The sequence below is a fragment of the Lipotes vexillifer genome, unplaced genomic scaffold (genome assembly GCF_000442215.2).
Source record: "Lipotes vexillifer unplaced genomic scaffold, Lipotes_vexillifer_v1.1 scaffold173, whole genome shotgun sequence".
Lineage (NCBI taxonomy): Eukaryota > Metazoa > Chordata > Mammalia > Artiodactyla > Lipotidae > Lipotes > Lipotes vexillifer.
This window is the reverse complement of record NW_006770924.1, coordinates 1,552,886-1,574,236: the sequence shown is the minus strand read 5'-3', so window position 1 is coordinate 1,574,236 and position 21,351 is coordinate 1,552,886. Positions and strand designations below refer to the sequence as shown.

At 42.5% G+C, this 21,351-nt stretch overlaps 1 protein-coding gene across 1 annotated transcript in view; it reads right to left on the bottom strand.

Moving 5' to 3' along the window:
- The window catches only part of TANC1 (tetratricopeptide repeat, ankyrin repeat and coiled-coil containing 1), a 127,689-nt gene extending 117,162 nt beyond the window's left edge, over window positions 1-10,527 (bottom strand). Inside the window, exons 1-2 of the mRNA XM_007446459.1 lie at window positions 10,521-10,527; window positions 10,165-10,365 (exon numbers count right to left, since the gene is read on the bottom strand). Of these exons, the coding sequence (XP_007446521.1) occupies window positions 10,165-10,365; window positions 10,521-10,527 (208 nt within the window). The remainder of the gene's footprint in view (window positions 1-10,164; window positions 10,366-10,520) is intronic.
- Window positions 10,528-21,351: the final 10,824 nt, after the last annotated feature.

Sequence of the window (21,351 nt, the reverse complement as noted above, 5' to 3'; positions counted from 1 at the left end):
TCCTGCTGACCCACCCACAGACTTGCTTCACTACAAATTTGAGGATTCAGGCTGGAACATCAATCCTTCCTTCCTGTCGGTTTTGACCACTCACTAACTTTCATTCATGTTAGATAGGGGTGCGATAGCTTCCATGGGCTTCTGTGACTTCTATGTTTCTCTGTGAATCAGAAATGATCAAAAAGAAGAGGTTCCCACCGCCACTGCCTCTGCTCCCATCTATTTTCTTAAGGTAAAAACCTTCATTTCTGAGCACAGCACTTGGTTTGTTCTAGCCGCCATCTGACACCACCGAAGGGTGCACCTGACACTGCCGTAAAGTATGACTGGGTAAAACCTCCAGTCATCATTAACTGCAGGTGGTGGGAAACATGCAGCAAAAAAATGCCAGAAGCCCAAGAAAGTAAAAGAGTGACAGGAACCTAGAAAAGGAGGCATGAGAAGGCTGCTGACCCAGTTTCCAACATACTCCTCTTTGCCCATCCCTGATCATAGCAAAGTCCTGAGAGAGGTAGGACCTTAATTAAGCATCAGTTCTCTCTAGATATGGGGAAAGGTATAGTTCCCAGCTTTACAAATGCAAGGTACTGCAATTTGAATTGCTTTCCTGATTTTCAACCAATCACACGGAACTGGTGAAGGTGGACTACTAACATCCTACTCATTTTAATAGGTGCATACCAGTGCCCCATCACCAGCGTAACTGTCTGAAGGAAGTGATTAGATCCTGTTTCCAAGTATCCAAGGGGAAACACAAAGGCAAGATCCAAAGACAAGGAGCTCACGGAATGTCAAGGCAGAGAAACGCCATGAAAGGCAGTGCAGAGGGAGGAGGAAGCACAGTGCTACAGGTGTTTGGAACAGTAAGTTTGTTCTCATATAGGGAAAAGGAGAGACATAAAGGAAGGCTGGATGAAGCAACAGATGCAAGGCACACCTGAGGTCAACTCTGAAAGAGAAACTTTTGACCTAAGGCAGAAGGAGGAGAATAAGCCAAGGGGAAGTGGAACAGAAGGGCTGGTCTGGGCACAACAGTGACTTGATCACTCAAAGTCCGTTAAGCAGGAAAAGAATCGACTTGTCAATAAATGGTGCTGGGACAACCGGATATCCTTCCTAATGTGAAAGAACGAAGATGACCCCTACCACACACCGTTCACAAAAAAATGGAGTTAAAAAGGGTCCAGAACTAAATGTAAGAGTTAAAACTATAAAATTCGGGCTTCCCTGGTGGCGCAGTGGTTGAGAGTCCGCCTGCCGATGCAGGGGACGCGGGTTCGTGCCCCGGTCCGGGAAGATCCCACATGCCGCAGAGCGGCTGGGCCCTTGAGCCATGGCCGCTGAGCCTGCGCGTCCGGAGCCTGTGCTCCGCAAATGGGAGAGGCCACAGCAGTGAGAGGCCCGCGTACCACAAAAAAAAAAAAAAAAAAAAATTGAAACTTTTGCACTTATGACAATAGTATCAAGAGCACAGAATGGAAGAAAATGTCTGCATATTGCATAACTTGTATCTAGAACACACAAAGAATTCTTACAATTATAATGATACCAGTTCACATGTACTACAATGGCTACAATCAAAAATATTGATAATAACAAGAGTTGGCAAGGATGTAGAGAAACTGGAAACCTCATTCTCCACAGCTGGGAATCCAAAATAGTGCAGTCATGTTGGAAAATAATTTGGCAGTACTTCAAAAGGTTAAACATAGAGTTATCATATTAATCCAGCAATTCCACTCCTTGGTACGTACCCCAGAAAAAATGAAAAGCTACAATCACACAAAAATGCATACACAAATCTTCATAGCAGCATTATTCATAATAGCCAAAAAGTGGAAACAACTCAAACGTCCATAAACTGAAGAATGGATTAAAAAACGTGCATATATAATACATACATGAAAGAAGCCAGTCACAAAAGACCACATATCATATGATTCTATTTATACGAAATGCCCCAAACAGGCAAATCCATAAAGGAAGAAAACATAGATTAGTGTTTGCTTAGGGCTGTGGGGTCGGGGGCTGGAGGGAGGGAGGAATGTGGAGTAACTGCTAATGCAAATGGATTTTTTTTTTTTGAAGGGACATAAAAATGTTCTAAAATTAGATTGTGGCAATGGATGCACAACCCCGTGAAAATGCTAAAAACACTGAACTGTAAACTTTAAATGGATGAATTATATGATATGCAAAATATCCCAATAAAGCTGTTTTTTAAAAAATGCAAAGGGATAAATGATAATGGAAAAATATGTAAATTTTAATTGAAAGAACAAAAAACTTTTGTGAGTCATAAAACACTATAAACCTAATAGAAAATCATGAACTGGGAAAATTTCTGAATAACATACATGACTGATGGCCTTAAAACAAACAAGAAGAAAGCTGTGGTAATTCAGTAAGAACTCTATATTGCTCCAGTAGAACAGAAGACAAATACCACAAGAATTCCCCAAAGAAAAAAGTACAAATGACCATTAAGTATATAATAATCCATTCACAACATTAATCAAAAAACTTCTCAACTAGTAATCCTAGAGTTAAAGCCTATCCAATGAAAATATAAAGAGGCTTCTAAATATTAATATATATGAATGTTCCTTAGTGGGAAACTGGGATCGTCTTACATGTACAATGCTAGGAGGAGTGGGCAAATACTATCGTTTATTCACTACAGAAACAAGGCAGGAAAGAAATTCAACCGGACTTCCCTGGTGGCGCAGTGGTTAAGAGTCTGCCTGCCGATGCAGGGGACACGGGTTCGTGCCCCGGTCCAGGAAGATCCCACATGTCACGGAGCAGCTAGGCCCGTGTGCCACAACTGCTGAGCCTGCGCTCTAGAGCCCGTGAGGCACAACCACTGAGCCCACGTGCCACAACTACTGCAGCCTGAGTGCCTAGAGCCTGTGCTCTGCAACAAAGAGAAGCCATTGCAATGAGAAGCCCACACACCGCAACAAAGAGTAGCCCTCACTCGCTGCAACTAGAGAAAGCCCACACACAGCAACAAAGACCCAACGCAGCCAATAAATAAAATAAAGAAAGAAAAAAAAACAGAAATTCAACCAAGTGTCAGAAATGGTTGTCTTCTTAGGGGCACAGGGGGTGGAAGGGACCAAGATTTACTGTACCTTGTTCTGTACATTTTTGTAATGAATTTTCCTCCAGAAATATTCTAAAATTTAAAAAATAAAGATAATATCTACATCTACCTTCATTGAAAAGGAATTTTATCATATAATCACATATTCCTTACCAAAGTTCTCAAACTTTGCTACATATTAGAATCACCTGGGAAGATTTTTTTTAAATCCCAATGCCCAGGCCATACCTCACATGCACTAAATCAGTATCTCTGAAGGTAGGACCCTTTTTTAAAGGGCTGCTTTAAATTTTAAAGCAGTCTTCTTTAAAATTCCTGGGCATGATCGCATGGTACAGCCAAATCGTGTATGGGTGAACCAGGATTCACAGGCAGGAGAATTAACGGCACTCAAAGGTCCTTAAGTTCACAGTGGAGCAAACTGAACGCACACAGGTCTGTGTGTGAGCGCAGAACAACAAAGTATGTCCTGGTCATGGCTGCATGGAGCAGTAAGGTACAGGCAGGGCCGCCCGGCTCCTTGGAGTAGGCGGTCATATAACAAGTTTGCAGAAGGAAACAAAGAGAGCTGTCCAGTTCACCACAGCAGGAGGAACCGTCCTTGCTGAAGGTCAGAGCCCTGATTGTGACCTGACCACTCAGAGGTGACAGCAGGACTGAGAACTAGCAGGTTCTTCCAGCAGACCTGTGCTGAGACTGTGTGTTCCCTGTGCTATCCTCCACCTCCCTAGGAAGAAGCTTCACAGATGCTTGTGTGCACAACCTCCAGCCTATAGCCTCCCCTCGGGCATGCAACCAGAACACAGTGCCATATCACCTACAGCTCATGTGTCAGCAATGTGCAGACAGAACAATGCAGACTAGCACTGGCATAGGAGAACGTGCTAGGGCAGGGGGCTGGACTTAGGGCAGCCTCTACCTTAACTTGCACACTGGGGCAAGTTCCGTAATGATGCTTCCGTATCTGCAAAGAGGCCTGACTGGTTGTGCCCTAGAGGCCTTGCCAACCCCAACCTGTCAGTGATCCTCCAAGGTCCGCACACAGAACAGAGACTGCGGCAGTAGCTAAAAATGGAAGCCAGCTGAGTGTGGTTCTGACTATGAACTTGATCTGACTCAGCTGTGATAATTCCCCTGCCATAGTACCGTGGAAAGAAAGAAAAAATGGAAATTGAGGAGCGCAGACAGAAGGGAAGTTCAAAAGAGGAGGGTTACAGAACGACTACTCTCAGCCTCTTCTTGCTAATTCTCAGTGGTCCACAGCGAGGCCTGACAAAGCACCCTACTAGCACCATCCACTCAAGACTGTCCCCTGAAGATGCTGACTTCAAAAGGAGGTCACTCAAAGAACGCTGGAGGGAATGTGTAATCAATGCAGCTTTTTGTAAAGTGACTGGGCAGTATGTACCAAGAATCTTTAAATCTATAAAAATGTAGTCCATTTAGTGCAATACTTCCATTTCTGGGAACCTGCCACTCTTGAGAGATCAGACATATGTAAAAGTTACTGAACAAAAATATTCACATGGGGAGTTCTGGAGACTGGGTGCACAACAATGTAAGTGTATGTAACATGACTAAACTGTACATTTAAAAATGGTTAAGATGGGAAATTTTATTATGTGCATTTTATCACATCTAAAATTAAAAATTCGGGCTTCCCTGGTGGTGCGGTGGTTAAGAATCCGCCTGCCAGGGCAGGGGACACGGGTTCGAGCCCTGGTCCAGGAAGATCCCACATGTTGTGGAGCAACTAAGCCCGTGCGTCACAACTACTGAGCCCATGTGCCTCAACTACCGAAGCCTGCACGCCTAGAGCCCATGCTCCGCAAAAGGGAAGCCACCGCGATGAGAGGCCCACGCACCGCAACGAAGAGTAGACCCCACTCACCACAACCAGAGAAAAGCCCACGTGCAGCAACGAAGACCCAACACAGTCAAAAATAAAATAAAATACATTTATAAAATTAAAAATTCATAGGTATTTAATAGCAAAAACAAAATATCTTGGCTCACACTACAATTTTTTTAAACTGAAAAATAATGTAAATATCTAACAGCCAGAAATTAGTTAAAAATCAATTACGGAATATTGAAACAATGGACATTGAATGTCAAGTTCTTCATGCAAACTGGAACGTGCTCATGATATAATATTCAGTGAAAAATGGCAAAGCGCGTGTGGTCCTGGGTTTAGGAAGAATCGATTGAAAAAAAAAAAAAAACTAGAAAATCAGAACACTAAGCATAGTTCTGTCTCTACACTGGGATTTCCAAATTTTCTACAAGAAACACTCCAGCAGGGTGAGGGAAGGAGGGCCTTGGTGGACATTAATTCATGGTCCAAGAATCAAAGGGCAGAATGATTTCCACTTTACAGCCTGTCAGCTTTGAGGTTTTTCCCTTAAAGAAACAGACAGCCAGAGGGGTTTTCAAAACTGCTGCATCAGCTCTGTCAACTGACACAGAACTGGGACTGGAGATGGCAGAGATGCAAATACAGCAGCTCCGCTCATACGTTCCAAGACCCCCAGTGGATGCCTGAAACTGCTGATAGTACTGAGCCCCATGTATACTATAGGGTTTTTTCCTATGCACACATACCTATGATAAAGTTTAATTTATAAGTTAGGCAAAGTAAGAGATTAACGACAGTGACTAACAATAAAATAGAATGGGGTCTCTCAAAGTACCTTACTGTACAAATTTAACACATTTTCTATCTTAACTAGAGCCCTTATCACATATCGTGGCCATAACTTTTACAGTCTGAGGTGCGAGAGCAAAACTAACACACATTTTTTTCCTTCTTCACAATTTCACGAATAGGAAATTCGTTCTTACCATAGATCTTAGCTACCTCAGCATATGATTTTATTTTTCCTTATTAAGTCAAGAACCTTTTCACTTAAAGGAAAGCACTTTAGAAACCGTTCTCTTTGCATAACTGAACTGCCAGCATCACTACTCTTGCACTTCAGGTCCTTTATTAAGTAAAAGAAGGGTTACTTGAACCCAAGCACCTCGATATCACAACAGTGGATCTGATGACTGAGGGGGGCTATGCAGAGACTAATGGGCAGGGCACACTGGACAGAGGGACGATTCACATTCTGGGCAGGACAGAGCGAGACTTCATCACGTGAGCTACTCAGAACGGCACACAATTTAAAACTTACGAACTGTTGGGACTTCCCTGGTGGTCCAGTGGTAAAGAATCCGCCTTCAAACGCAGGGGATGCGGGTTTGATCCCTGGTCGGGGAAATAAGATCCCACATGCCACGGGGCAACTAAGCCTGCGCGCCACAACTACTGAGCTCATGCACCTCAACTAGAGAGCCCGCGTGCCACCAACTACAGAGCCCACGCGCCCTGGAGCCCGCCAGGCTGGGTAGGCCACAACTAGAGACAAGCCCGCGCACCACAATGAAGAGCCCGCGCACTGCAACGAAAGATCCCACGTGCCTCAACGAAGATCCACAGGCCCCAACTAAGACCCAACACAGCCAAAAAAAAAAAACTTATGAATTGTTTACTTCTGGAATTTTCCATTTAATATTTTTGGACACTGATTGACCACGAGTAACTGAAACCACAGAAAGAGAAACCACGAATAAGGGGGGATGACTATCACCAGCCTCCCCATACAAGCGAGGATGAGAAAAGCAGTATCACCCACTTTTCACCATCTGCTGTTTTACTCCATTCACAGTGTTTTAAATGGTTGCTCTGTGCCTCATTTTGATTGTTCCATAATGGGCCCAAAGTGATCTGGGAAATGTAATCCAAATATAAAGTAACAAATTATATTACTAATAAACAATCCACAGGAAATGGGCTTGCTCTTCTCTGGGAGACCAAAGAATGCATTACAAATATTAATGAATTCTTAATCCAAAAAGGCTTGTACCAGCCACAGACCTACTTAATGGATACTGATCCTTGTTTTCATTATCAGAAAATTTATGTTTCATTTAGAAAAAAACCAAAAACTGTGACCCAGTACTCAGGAAACTGAATCTTCCGACTAGCAGTGAAAAACATATAAATAAGGTGGAGCAAGGTGGAAGGAGAGTTAATAAAAATAATAACTAGCAATGTAAGTGGAACGTAAGAAACTCAAGTCATGTGAAATGCAGGGTCACATCACTGCGACATTAACGACATTTTCTCTGGTCCTGAGTTCCCATGGCCCAGGAGCCAATCACCAAGTATACTAGTATACAAACTTTCCTTATTAATGCAGGCTGTGCTGAGTGCCTGTGACAGGAGTTTACAGTATTTGACCTTTGCTAGGATAATAGTTTCGGGCCAACAGTTTCTTGATTAGCATCAATTAGTGAAGACGTTCTACCCAAACAAGTAAAACAGGTTTGGTTCTTGGTGCAGTATTTTTCATTTTGTTTTTGCCTTAAACAAAAGAAAAAGGCGTCTAATCTTACAAATGAGAACAGAAGTCAGCATCTTTCAGAGCTGGGGCTGAAAGATGATGTGCTCCTGAAGCAAAGCCAGATGGGGAGGGAAAAGAGAGGGGTGGGGTAGGCGGGGGCGGGTCTCTACCTACGGGCTCTGCGCACACACCTTGTTTACTGTATCATTAGCAACAACAGTGCTAGCTTTTTAAATAGATGGCTATTTTAAAATCCAGTGCATGTTCACAACCGTATGTCAACTAATATTATAGGCAGGTAGAACATTAGGACTCTGGATACTTTTCCAACAATATGGTTTAAACAGAAATCTGTGTGTGTTCGACACTGGAAAAAACACTGTTTACTGTCTGATGCATCCTGAGTCACTGCCATTTTTAAGCAAACATCTCTGCCTTTAACTTTCCTTTTCGAATTAAAATTACTAAGATAATGAAACCAAATTAACACTGTGAGACACTGATTTGATGTACAAATTTGGGCAATCCACAAACACTGCCTCACCAAAGAGAAATCTGCTTAGTGTATTTAATTATCATTTGGACCAAAAGCATCTAATATGGAGAATATTTCCTTCAACCCATTAAAACGCTGAATGTTGCAGAGCTAACTACTCCCTTCTATTCATAAGGCCTTGCAAAGACCTTAGTAGAAATAAATTTATTCCTATGGAGAAAAACAAACTTTGGGATATTTTCTCTAAAACCAAAGATATCTAATTTGGTCAGGACAGAGGAGACGAGGCCTTGTCAGGGATTTCTCTGCAGGTGTGCCTGCAGCCTAAATGAGACTCTTCTGGCTTGCCACTCTGCCCAAGCTTGCCATGCCATTCACTGCTACCTGATGTCCCCCTAAAATGCCACAAAATAAATAATAGTAACTGTGAAGTGATGAATATGTTAGCTAACCTTATTGTGGTAATCAGTCTGTAATATATATTTTATATACATATATATACATATATATATATATATATATATATATATATAATCACTACGTTGTATACCTTAAACTTACAATGTCATGGGTTGATTATATTTCAATAAAGCTGGAAAAAAATTTTTAAAGATTGAAGTCCCACTAAAACTAACACTGATTTTTTAATTAATAAAACTATATCTGAAATGCAGCATTCCCCAGAGTCTCTCAGGTATTCGCCAATCCTAGGGCCCAAGCACCATCAATTCATCTGCAGTAGCACAGACTATAGGAGGGAAACCTCTATTATCTGTTTTATATAGATGAGGTATACTTGGAGAAGACATCATGCCCGTCCCTCAACCATCAGACATAGGAAGCACATACACACTAATTCAAGAAAAAAAGGACAAATGATGAAGCTAATAAGAATAAAAGTAAAATGCTGTGCACAATTTGTAAAAAGAAGTAACTCCAGTGGGGTAACCGGCAAAAGAGGCAGTGTGGGAACTGGAATTTGAAAGAAGAGAAGAAATCTGACAAAGAGACATAGCAGTAGGGGGAGGGCAAAAGAAGAAAGGACATTCCAGGAATTTCCCCAAATACTGATAAACAGGTCAGATTCCTTGGCACAGGAAATCACTTCATACCAAAGAGGTTTCCAAGTTCCAGCTAATGACTGGATTGTAAACAATGTTGTCCAAAGTAAGAAAGTTCTAGAATAAAAGACTTTGGACACTCACCAATTCACAGCACCATTTCTAACATTCAGAGCTTAAGGTTTGCGCTCTTAATTTTACCCCACATAAACTGCAAATATCCACTCAATGATTCAGAAATAATGCATATAACATCTCAAGTAATACACTCACTCAGGAGATTAGAAAAACAGATACCAATTTCACAGTCCCAGAGCATATCTTAGATCAATTCCAAACATGTTTATGTGTAAATGTGAACAATTCTTACAGTGGCATATGATCAGTAAGGCCCCAATTTATCTTGCCCTCAGTAAACAAATACTCAGAAAACCTAAAAGATCAAAGAACTTTTATGATTCCATGTATCATTATTTTGGAAAGGCCTTCCTCACATCTGATTCAAGTTAAATAATGTTTGAGTTTTTATTGGTAAAGTTAAGTGCAAAAAGTTGGTAATAATAAGGGAAGCCAAAATACTTCATACAAGTAATCCATAAGTCCCTTGTTCCACCCCTTTACAAGTCTGAATTTTCACCAACAATTAAATTTTATAGCTGTTCAAATGCTGGATGATGTAATCAAGGAAAGACATCAGTAGATAGCGCTGGGTGGAAATTAACAGACTGTGGTCAGATTACACTTGCCAAAATCCATAACCTTTAAACATACCACAATGAATTTAGATTATAGCGTTTCCCTAATTTGTGAACAAGAAAACAAAACTGATGGTTAATATTGATAACATGAATCTTTATAAAAGTACAGCCTGGGCAATCAAAATAGTTTATATATAGGTTGAACTAAAGAAATCAATCTGTTCAAATCATCTTTTTTTTTTTTTTTTTTTTTTTTTTTTTTTTTTTTTTTTTTTTTTTTAAAGATTCCCTTCTTCGAGAAGTTACCGTTAACAAAGAAAAAAACCTTCTCCCAGAAGATTTCTTATAAGCACTAGTTCTGCCTAATTCCAATACATGTAGTTTGGGGGCTGTCTTGCTGCTTGCTTACCTGGGGACTTTTTGGTTGATCTTGATGGCACAGAGTGAGACTGTCGAGGCAGCAGAGGTGACGAAGGCAGAGACATGGAGACACCTTTGGCCAAGCTCACCCTGTAGGCATCCTCTGCCACTGGAAGGCTGCTCACAGAAAACTCACCACCATGGCCAGGGGGCAGGACTGGAGGGGAAATCTCCAGACCAAAGTCACCTCCTGGAGTGGAGAGAGAAAACCTCAGGTTAGGCCATCCGTGATAGCTAGATGCGAATTTAATTGCTAAGAACTACATTCTTAGAATTCCCATATGCCGTACGTGTGTGTGGAATTTTTTTTTTTAAGATTCTTCTCTCATCCCATTCACTTCATACTCCGCATGGCACAGAGTCCACCGTCCTACAACTCAAGCAGCCCAAACCCTTAGTCATGAGACTGGAACCGTGGCTCACTGATGAAGCAGGTTCTCCTCAGTATTCAACCCCTAAATGAACTTAAGGACAAACAAGCTTACTGTAACGAAATTAAACATTCTAGGGAACTCCCTGGCAGTCCAGTGGTTAGGACTCTGCTCTCTCACTGTCGAGGGCATCAGTTCAATCCCTGGTTGGGGAACTAAGATCCTGCGAGCCACGTGGTGCAGCAAAAAAAAAAAAAGGGGGGGGGGGGAATTAAATATTCTAGGGTGGTAGACATATTTAAAAAAAAATACAGAGGAGGCAATTGCAGGGTAGAGAGGACACAAGGAAGGGACTACATCGGCTAGGACCAGCACCTCTGAAAAAATACAGCCAGTCCTCAAGTACTCAGATGACATGCTTTCCTCCTTACCCCCAGGTATATACAAAGAAGCAACTGAGATGCTGCAAGAAGAGGTAAATCATTTTCCTGATGATTAAAAAAGCATCTTTAAGCTCTGAATTATATACAGCAGAACTGGAAAGGTATAGAAAGTTCTCCACAAGCAAACTTTTCTCTCTGATGAAAGTTATCCAACTGATGAAAGTTTACCACGCCTTCCTGACTCCAAAAAATCGAGGCCTGGATTTGAACTTAAACCGTTTGTCTAGCCAAGTGGGAACTCAATTTTTGCAGATATTTGTGTACAATACTCAAAAAGGATGCAACCCCAACTGTCAAGTTCCCAATGGCATCACTGTACTTGTTTTTCATGTTAGGAGGCACGCTGAAGTAGAGAGTTACCCGCTCCACAGACCAGGGGGCATTTAAAACAGGCAAACAGGCTCATGCACGGCTTTCAAAGGCAACTCAAAACAAGCAGAGCTGTGAACAGAAAACCCACAGGTTCCACAAGGCATAAGTTGGCACCATCAGAAAGGTAATTTCAGTCTCAGCTGGGCCAGCTATGCTTGAAGGGGTTTTAATAAACTTGGGAAACTAAATATCCAAATGACTGACATTTGAAGAAACAACGAGAATTACCAGGAAACTCTCACTAGAATTTTCAAAAACAAGGACATTATGTAAACACCCAAGACAAATAAATTGACTTTCTGCCCATGAGGGAGGGAAATAGGAAGGAAGGAGTTAATGGAGATCCTTACTTCCTAAGTCCAAGTGAACTGCAGTGTCTCCCACTCTGGTCCTCTTACAACCCTTGGCCACCCTGCTTCCCGAGCCTGCACTATAAGATACCATCACCACCAATTCCCAGGACCCAGGAGCTAATCTCTTAACGCCGCCGTGGACAGGCCTGAAATCTTTCAAAAACCTCCTCCTTGGCGTCTTAAGCCAGGGCGTGAAGCTTCCTAGCTGCTTCCCCTTCAACAGTCTGGTGAGGAAACAGATCTTAAGGCAGAACGGGGGGTGCACCACAATGCCAACTCCCACTGGGGCTGAAGGTCCACCATGCTGAGACTTGGGACAGTTGAAGGGACAGTTGTTTTCTCTGGTCCAATATCAGGTTCTCATGACCAGTCCCCACCACCACCTCCGTCTCATCTTAGGAATGCAAGCAGGTGCTGTACCTACAAGAATGGTGCCTGGTCATCTGATCCCTGGATGTGTCACAAGAAACCCTAGGAGACAGACGAGAACTTGGAAAGCACTGAGGCCACAGCCCCAGGGAGTTACACACACAGAATGTGGGGGGCCTTAAAGAGGAGACACTGGTTTTTCATGTGGCTTGAAGAAAGCTACCCTGCCCTGTGGCTGCCCTTACACTGCCTAAATCACCAACCTGGGTACCCAAATAGCTATGGGATGGCCTGATGGGAGCAGGCGCTGTGACAAGGCACTGTCTTTTCCTACTCACACACGAGTATCTCTGACCGAAAACAAACAAACCTCAGATTTCAGGTCACTTAATCTGGATGAGGACACAAAATGAGGGAGAAATGCATCTTTTATGACAACATCAGAAATAAAACAGTGAGCTCATTACTGAGAGAGGGTTTATTTTCTTAAATACTTGGAATTCTTCAGTGACACAAGAGAAATTGGGGACTGAGGGGTAAAAGAGAATTAAAGAGTTTCCTAATTACAAATTCTGCCCATAAACTTTGTTTATATCAAGCAAAGCAAATATTTTCATTAACTGCAAGTCTGGTGGGGATGAGTTTCCAAAGAAAGCCATAACCATGAGGACCTTCAGCTTTCAGAGCAGCTGTGCTCCAGCACTTTGATTTTATGTGGTCTGCAATAAAACGGGACTTAGAGATGGGGTTTGGGGAGGAAGGATCTCTATTTCAAGTTTACTTTGACATCTCACCATAATATCAGTCCCAAACATGCTGTTCTGTTGGTTTATTTTTCAGACACAATTAAAGATCCCTAACATCCAACTTCCTTTTATCAGAAAGGCACAAAGAAGGGAAAGGAGTTTTATGTATGAGCAGGCGGCGCAAAGAAGTGGGTGATCCAGTGGCTTAGAAGCTAGAGTCTGGTGCTTTAACTGCATCAGGCAAGGGGTTCAAGTCAAAGTCAGTCCAAGAGCATCACAAGGATGCCGACGCCAGTGCCAGAAAGTGAAAGTCTCCTGAGGCATCCATAGGACTAAACAATATTGGTTCTAGGCAACATGACACCAGAAATTCTCCAGTTGATTTAACATTCCTCAACAGATGCTTAAAAAGAGGTTTAAGAGGAATTAAAAACATCTCACTGCAACAACCAGCATGGCCAGCACATTTCTTTTAGCTTTGAATACATGTTTTTCTGTTGACTGTGACCTATTTTATTCCCCACCTCAATTAAGTGATGGGAAATACACCTCAGTCCCCCTTCCTGTTGCTGCAGCAGAAATACCCAGGCCAGGTAGAACGACGCATCCTTTCCAGGGTAGGAAAACCATATTATCAACTACCTCCTCCAGTTCCCCTGGCAGGTGTTTCCCATTGATTCATCAGGGACACTCACATCCATCCCAACGTGTTTTCACTCTCAGAGAGCACCTAGTCTAATCACACAGGTTCTCAGACAAGAAGCCAGGGCATGGGGGTTATCTGTGAGGAGCAGGGCCACAGCTAGAACTTCCAAAATCCCCCCCAAGTGGCTGGCTCATGCTCTAACATACTCACTACTCTACACATTTAAGAACTTAACTTTGGGAAAAAAAAAAAAAAAAGGAGGTACTCAAAATAGACATGTTTTAATTTTTTTAAAAAAAATTATTGATTTGGCTGTGCCGGGTCTTAGTTGCAGCACGTGGGATCTTCATTGCTGCACACGATCTTTAGTTACAGCACACGGGATCTTCAGTTGTGGCATGTGAACTCTTAGTTGCAGCATGTGGGACAGAGCTCCCTGACCCAGGATCGAACCCAGGCCCCCTGCACTGGGAGCACGGAGTCTTAGCTACTGGACCACCAGGGAAGTCCCAAAATAGACATGTTATTGAATGAGTTAATTCTATAAAGGGATCAGCACATTTTTGCTATAAAAGTTTAGGCTTTGTAGGTCACACACAGTCTCTGTCATTCACATACATAACATATACACACACATACCTTTTCTTATTTTAAAATCACCAACTCTGAGTTTCAAAAATAAAAGACCAGAAAGGGCATGAGGGTATAAGGTTCTTCCTGTTTGTAATAAATATAAATACACATACACATATATGTAATAAATAAAAGTAAATACACATACATATATACTCACACGTACAAAAACTAAATCCAAGTCATAGTTTGCAAAGATAATAGAATTATCAAAGGGGATAAAGCCATCCAATAAGGCTTTTTAAATTGGCAGAAATGGCTTTTGATAACAGTTCTTTTTTAATTTTTTCCACTATTACAGGCTGTGAAAAGGGATTTAAACTCATAATGGCAGAAAATGCAAACCTGGGAGATGATGAATGTTTAAAGGCGGCTATGCAGAGTGGCAATGTCCAACATTACAGATTAAAGTGCATGGAGTGCAGGATTAAGGAAGGCTTAAAAAAAAAAAAATGAGGGCAACGAAGCCAGGGAGATGAAAGTAAAACTGCATTTCAAAAAGAGTAGATCTGAGAAAGGCAAGGGTGAGCTTAGACATTCAGGTAAATAGGTCTGCAGATGCAGGAAATAAGATTTCCATTTATTGTGGCATTGAAGTGGCTAGATGGAGGAGGGGGGAATGGAAGCTTAGAATAGAAAGAGAAAAGATGTTCTGTTTATCCAGTTCCAGAAAACGGGACTTGTGCAATACATTTAACTAGGGCATTAAATGTGTTAGGGCTTCTTTTGTGCAGTCCCTGCCTGGGAGTGCTCTCATGTTTCTTAAACATATTTTCCATCATAAGGCTTTATGACCATATAACTCATATATTTACAGAAACCTAGAAAATTGGAAAAAATTTCCTCCCGCAAGATCCAGTATCATTTTTGAAACCCTCGGAAGTTTCTCTCTGCAACTGAAAGCACTTTAAACCGCTTTACATCTTATAGGATCTCCCCAACTACCCAGCCAGAGCTGATTGTTAATGTGCATTTTCAAAAAGAAAGATTAACGTATCCAAGAAAGCAATTTTCCAAAACATTATTCACACAGTCATGACTAATTCTCAAACAATACTGCTGAGAGGCAACAAAGCAGCTAACTCCAGAGTACAGAAAAATCTGGTCAATAGGACAAGTTTACCCTTTTGTCTTCAAAACTCCAAGTGGGCTCTAAACAAAGCTCAGTGAAGACTATCCTCACAGTTTTATTCTTAATACTCAAGGGTTACAGAACCAAATGTACTTTATTCCAAAACAGATGAGTAAACAGACTGGCATTTCCTCTCTAATTGTCAAAGTTTTCCCTTTAAGGCATGTTGCCATGCAAGAGATTCTGAGCTTTAAGAATATGTATATGACCTCAGAAACACTCCCACTCCCAAGCCAAGGGTGCACTTTAACATAATAAATGCTTTTTTAGATATACTATGTGTTAGGACAGGGTTTCAGGCACTTTGTATCACTGCAGCCAACTCATGAAGGTAGGTGCTAGTATTATGTCCCTCCTTCAATGAGGAAACTGAGGCACGGAAAGCATCAAGTATCTCGCCCAAGGACTCCGGCAAATGGCAGAGTCAGGTCTGAACCCAGGCAGTGCGATCCAGAGTCCATTCTCTCGCTACTGCTCCCCTAAGGAAAGGATACTGAGAGATGCCTTTCCACATTATACCGTTTTGTATACCTAACAGGGAAGACCAAAAATAGTCTAGGTAGGTCTACACGCACACAGTACCCGGCCACTGTGAGAAGAAACCTGTTCTCTCACCTATTTTCACTTTTCATGCTGGCTACTTAATTAGCTCCACAGCACTCCATTTGGGAGGCACCCAGGCCCAGTGTTCATTAATTTTCTTTCAGTCACACCTTATGCTGTCACCATACAGGCAAAGTAGATCCGAGATAGATGTTCGGTCATCAGGCACCCTAAATAGTTTCCTCTTCTTTCACTTTATACTGTAAACTCATTAACTCTTGCAGCCTCCGGGCCTGCTCTCTCTGCCTGGGGTGGATGTGCTGAATGCCATTCCCACCACACAGGGCAGAATCCTGACACTCTACATGGCCAGGTGATGAAGGAAGCCGTGGGGCAACTGTGGCCAAAAGCAACCTGGGTTCAGGGTTCATCTTAAATTTGCATGGAATTCATTATTCTACATCTCCTTGTTGGGATAAACTCATTCCCCAAGTCCATGGGTCCTGTCAAACACTCCACACTTGGACTCTGAGATCTGCCAGGCCCACTGCACAGGACTGGAGCAGGAGTTCCCAGCCCTGCCACAGAAGGGAGCCCGAGCCCTTCCCGGGAAGGCTGCCGCGAGTGCTCTGGGGTGCAGCCTGGGCACGAGTCGTGAGTGAAAGCTCACTAGGTGATTCTCACGTTACAGCCAGGAACGAGAACCGCCAAAGATTGTGAGACCACAAGAAAGTGGTCAAAAAGATCTGAAACGTTTCGTGTTCCTATTACAAGATAAGGGGTGGGGGGGAGGGGTGGGAGATGAAAAGGAAAAGAAACTTGAGGGAATAATCGTGTAGATGATTAAAGGTTCCCCTTATGCACAATGTACATTCCTTGAGTGTATGTATATATACACACCTGTGTTTATATACACGTGTGCACACGCTATGTTTTTTTATGTATATATAAATAATGTAAATATACACACTCGTACATGCATGGAAGGTCTCTAAGAAGAACACACAGGATCCAGGAGCAGTGGTTGCCTCTGGGAACAGGAACTCACCAACTGAGAACATGGATGGGAAGTATATACACTTTTAAATGGTTGACATTTTTTGCTATGTGCATAAGTTTCCTATAAATATTTTAAATCTACGTTTCCTAGGATTGAGCCAGGTGTGGATATGAAGATCTTAAGTCTAACTGGGCCACACGCTATGGCCTAACTTGGCAAGTGGGTGAGATGAAGCTCCCTTCCACAAAGACTGTTCAAAGTGACGGTGTGCGTGCTGTGCGTGCTGACTGGTCGAAGGTGAGCTTGTTTCTGGTTGATGGAGGTGGACAAAGGACAGGGGAGTAAGAAGAGCCCCAGGGCTGTGCTCTGAAAGAGGTGGGACTCTCGGCAGCCCCAAGCATTCCCACTCCCACTGTGCAGCACAATCTTCCTTTCTTCTCACCCTCCACCCTGGCTCTTTCATGTCCTGGTCATCTCTGCTGCTGTGGGTGGAGTGTGGGCACACTCGTGAAAGCAGCTCACACAGGATAATCCAGGGCCCTAGGGAAACACCAGGTCTGCCAGGGAGAGGACAAGATGAGGGAGGGGTAGGTATGGGGACCTGTTAGATGGGGGGTAGGGGAATAAGGAGAGGCTAAAAGGGAAAGGAATAAGGCAGGATGGGACCTAGGAATACAGAGGCAGGAGGAAGAGGGAAGCAGCCAGTGGTGGAGCGGGGCAGGGGAGAGGTAGGGTGCGGGCAGTAAAAGCACGAATTCCCGTTTCTGTTTTAAACTATTGTATCTGGATAACAAGCCCTCCCAACACCCTGATAAAATACCTGTAACTACAAAGTAAAAGACAACTCACAAGGGCAAAATCTACTCCAAAAGATAAGGGAGTGCCAGAAAAGCAAAGAATTCCTAGTAATTTCAAGGATGACAATGGAGCATCCTTTGTTTTCATTGCAACAATTGGTGGCCTAACCAGGCTTCAACCCACAGGACAGGGAGACGTCCATCCCCTGCCCTAGTGTTGGCTCCAGTATCTCCCCCTATAGCCACCAGCAGGAACCAACTGACTCCAGTAGATAAAACAGAGCTGATAAGATCTTTTCTCTTTCCATGAAAAGCCAACTCCCCAAACACCCCCCTCAAAATAATAAATGGTGGGAGACTGAGGAGAATGTAGCTTATTAGCAAAAGGAAAGGCGCTATCTTTTTGAAGATTCAAAGAAGGCTGAGATAAAAATTCAATGAACTGCTTGTCACCCTCAACAGAATATAGGGGGACATGGCCTCTATACCCTTCATACGGAATTGCTTTTTTGATTAGTATAGACTAATATTAAAGAGGAAGAAAAGCAAGGACATTTCAAAAGCAATAGCCGATTATTATCCACATTTCAGGCATAAAGAGTAGAATTAACACTACAGAAAGTCCACTCAGTGATAAAGAACAAGCTTGAGGAGGTGTCCCCAGGATGTAGGGGGAAGGGGCAAACATTTTCATGAAGCAAGAAAAGATTACAGATATGGAAAACAAAGGTATTTCTGAGGAGAAACAAGCACAAAATAATTTTTTAAACTCAAAGAAAAAAAAACAATCTTTTCTGAATTGAGGTTTGCAAATTAAAAAAGGACCCGCCTCAGAATGGCCATCATTAAAGTCTACAAATAACAAATGCTAAAGAGGGTGTGGAGAAAAGGGAACTCCCCTACACTGCTGATGGGAATGCAAGTTGGTGCAGCCACTATGGAAAACACTATGGAGGTTCCTCAGAAAACTAAAAATAGAACTACCATATGATCCAGCAATCCCACTCCTGGGCATATACCCAGAGAAAACCATAATTCAAAAAGATACATGCACCCCAATGCTCACAGCAGCACTATTCACAGTAGCCAAGACATGGAAACAACCTAAATGTCCATCGACAGATGAATGGATAAAGAATACATACAATGGAATACTACTCAGCCATAAAAAAGAAATAATGCCATTTGCAGCAACATGGATGCAACTAGAAATGATCATACTAAGTGAAGTCAGAAAGAGAAAGACAAATACCATATGATATGACTTATATGTGGAATCTAAAATATGGCACAAAGGAACCTATCTACAAAACATAACCAGACTCACAGACATAGAGAACAGACTTGTGGTTGCCAAGGGGGTGAAGGGAGGGAGAGAGATGGACTGGGAGTTTGGGGTTAGTAGATGAAAACTATTACATTTAGGATGGATAAACAACAGGGTCCTACTGTACAGCACAGGGAACTATATCCCATCTCCTGGGATAAACCATAATGGAAAAGAATATAAAAAAAGAATGTATAGGGCTTCCCTGGTGGAGCAGTGGTTGAGAGTCCGCCTGCCGATGCAGGTGACGCAGGTTCGTGCCCCGGTCCGGGAAGATCCCACATGCCGCGGAGCGGCTGGGCCCGTGAGCCATGGCCGCTGAGCCTGCACGTCCGGAGCCTGTGCTCCGCAACGGGAGAGGCCACAGCAGTGAGAGGCCCGCGTACCACAAAAAAAAAAATTAATAATAATAATAATAATGTATATATGTGTACAAACGAGTCACTTTGCTATACAGCAGAAATTAGCACAACACTGTAAATCAACTATACTTCAAAAAAATATTGCTAAGGCTAAGGCCAAAGGAAAAAAAAAAAAAAAAAAAAAAAAAGGACTCACAGTGCTCTAGGCTGTTTCCCTAGAGAGAGACACATACCTAGACATATCCTGGCAAAACTTTAAGTTGATAGTTTTTTTTAAAAAAAAGTATCACAAGCATCCAGGTAAGTATATCGTTTTATAAAAATAATTAAGGGGAAACAAAACTGCAGAGACTTTCAAAGGAACCAGAACCTAGAACCCAACTGCCCTCAGACTTCTTCAATTAGTTCTTAGGGCTGCTGTAACAAAGTACCACAAACTGGGTTATTTAAACAGAAATTTATTCTCACATTTCTGGAGGCTGTAAGTCCAAAATCCACGTGTCAGGTGGGTCATGCTCTCTTTGAAAACTCTAGGGGAGAATATGGTCCATGCTTTTCTCTTAGTTCCTGGTGTTGCCTACAATCCTCAACGTTCCTTGGCTTGTAGACACATCACTCCAAGCTCTACCTCCATAATCACATGTCATATTTCCCTGTGTCTGGGTCTCTTCTAAGGACACCAGTCACTACAGCAGAGCCCACCCTAATCTATTATGACCTTATTTTCATTTGATTATGTCTACAAAGACCCTACTTCCAAATAAGGTCACTTTCACAGGTATCAAGGGTTAGGGCTTCAACTTTTTCTTTTTGGAGGGACACAATTCCACTTACAACACTTCTCTTCTCCAACATCAAGAGCCGAAAGCCAAAAAGCAGTATCTTTGAAACCTGAGGGAGCAAATGGCATGACCAAACCTCATAAAGCCAAACCAAGTTTTCTATCAAGTACAATACCAACCAAAAAACATTCTCAGGTATTCAAAGGCTCAGAAAATGCCCAGCCCATTTATTCTTTTTGAGGAAAAAGTTACTTAAGAATCAAAATTAACTCCTCAACAGTGGGGACATTATGAGTGGGGGGAAAAAAGCAATAAACTATAACAACACTTCACTCAACTGTCCCTCTTCTGCTTCCACTCCCTTCTCACTCAGGAAATGAGTTTTTCAAACCATATCCTTAACCCCATGGTGTAGATTTTTTTTTTATAAATTTATTTATTTTTGGCTGTGTTGGGTCTTTGTTGCTGAGCACGGGCTTTCTCTAGTTGCAGTGAGCAGGGGCTGCTCTTTGTTGCGGTGCGCGGGCTTCTCATTGCGGTGGTTTCTCTTGTTGCAGACCACGGGCTCTAGGCACTCGGGCTTCAGTAGTTGCAGCACGTGGGCTCAGTTGTTGTGGCTCACGGGCTCCAGAGCGCAGGCTCAGCAGTTGTGGCACACGAGCTTAGTTGCTCTGCAGCATGTGGGATCTTCCCGGACCAGAGCTCAAACCCGTGTCCGCTGCATTGGCAGGCGGATTCCTAACCACTGCGCCACCAGGGAAGCCCTAATGTGCACAATTTTTGTATATGCCATATGATGACAATGGGAAAATAATATGCACCACCAAAAACTAGAAGGAAATTCAATAAAACGTTGATATGGTTATTCCTAAGAGGGTGGGAACTATCAATGGATTTTTCCCTTCCTTTTACATTTTAAGGTTGACGTATGTTCTGACATTTTCATAACGAGAATGTTTTATAAGACAAAACACTTTTCCATTAAACATTTATGTGAAACATAAATTTGTATCTATCTCCTTTTACTTCCAGAGGTTTCCCAGCAAGCCCCTCCACTGGATACCTGTCAAATTCCTGCTCTCATGAGTTCCTTTCTTCAGGAAAGAGGGCTCACTTTTCCTTTATCCAGGCTCTTCTAGCTATGCCCACTGGTTTTACTTAATCCACCTGGCTGATTTGCCCTCATCCATCTAGCCCAAACTGTCCACAGTCATCTTTCTACCAGGTCTTACTGAACGGGGATGTTCTTCCTTGTTGATTATTCCCACAGTGAAGCTATGGACTAGGCTTCCTGTGATAG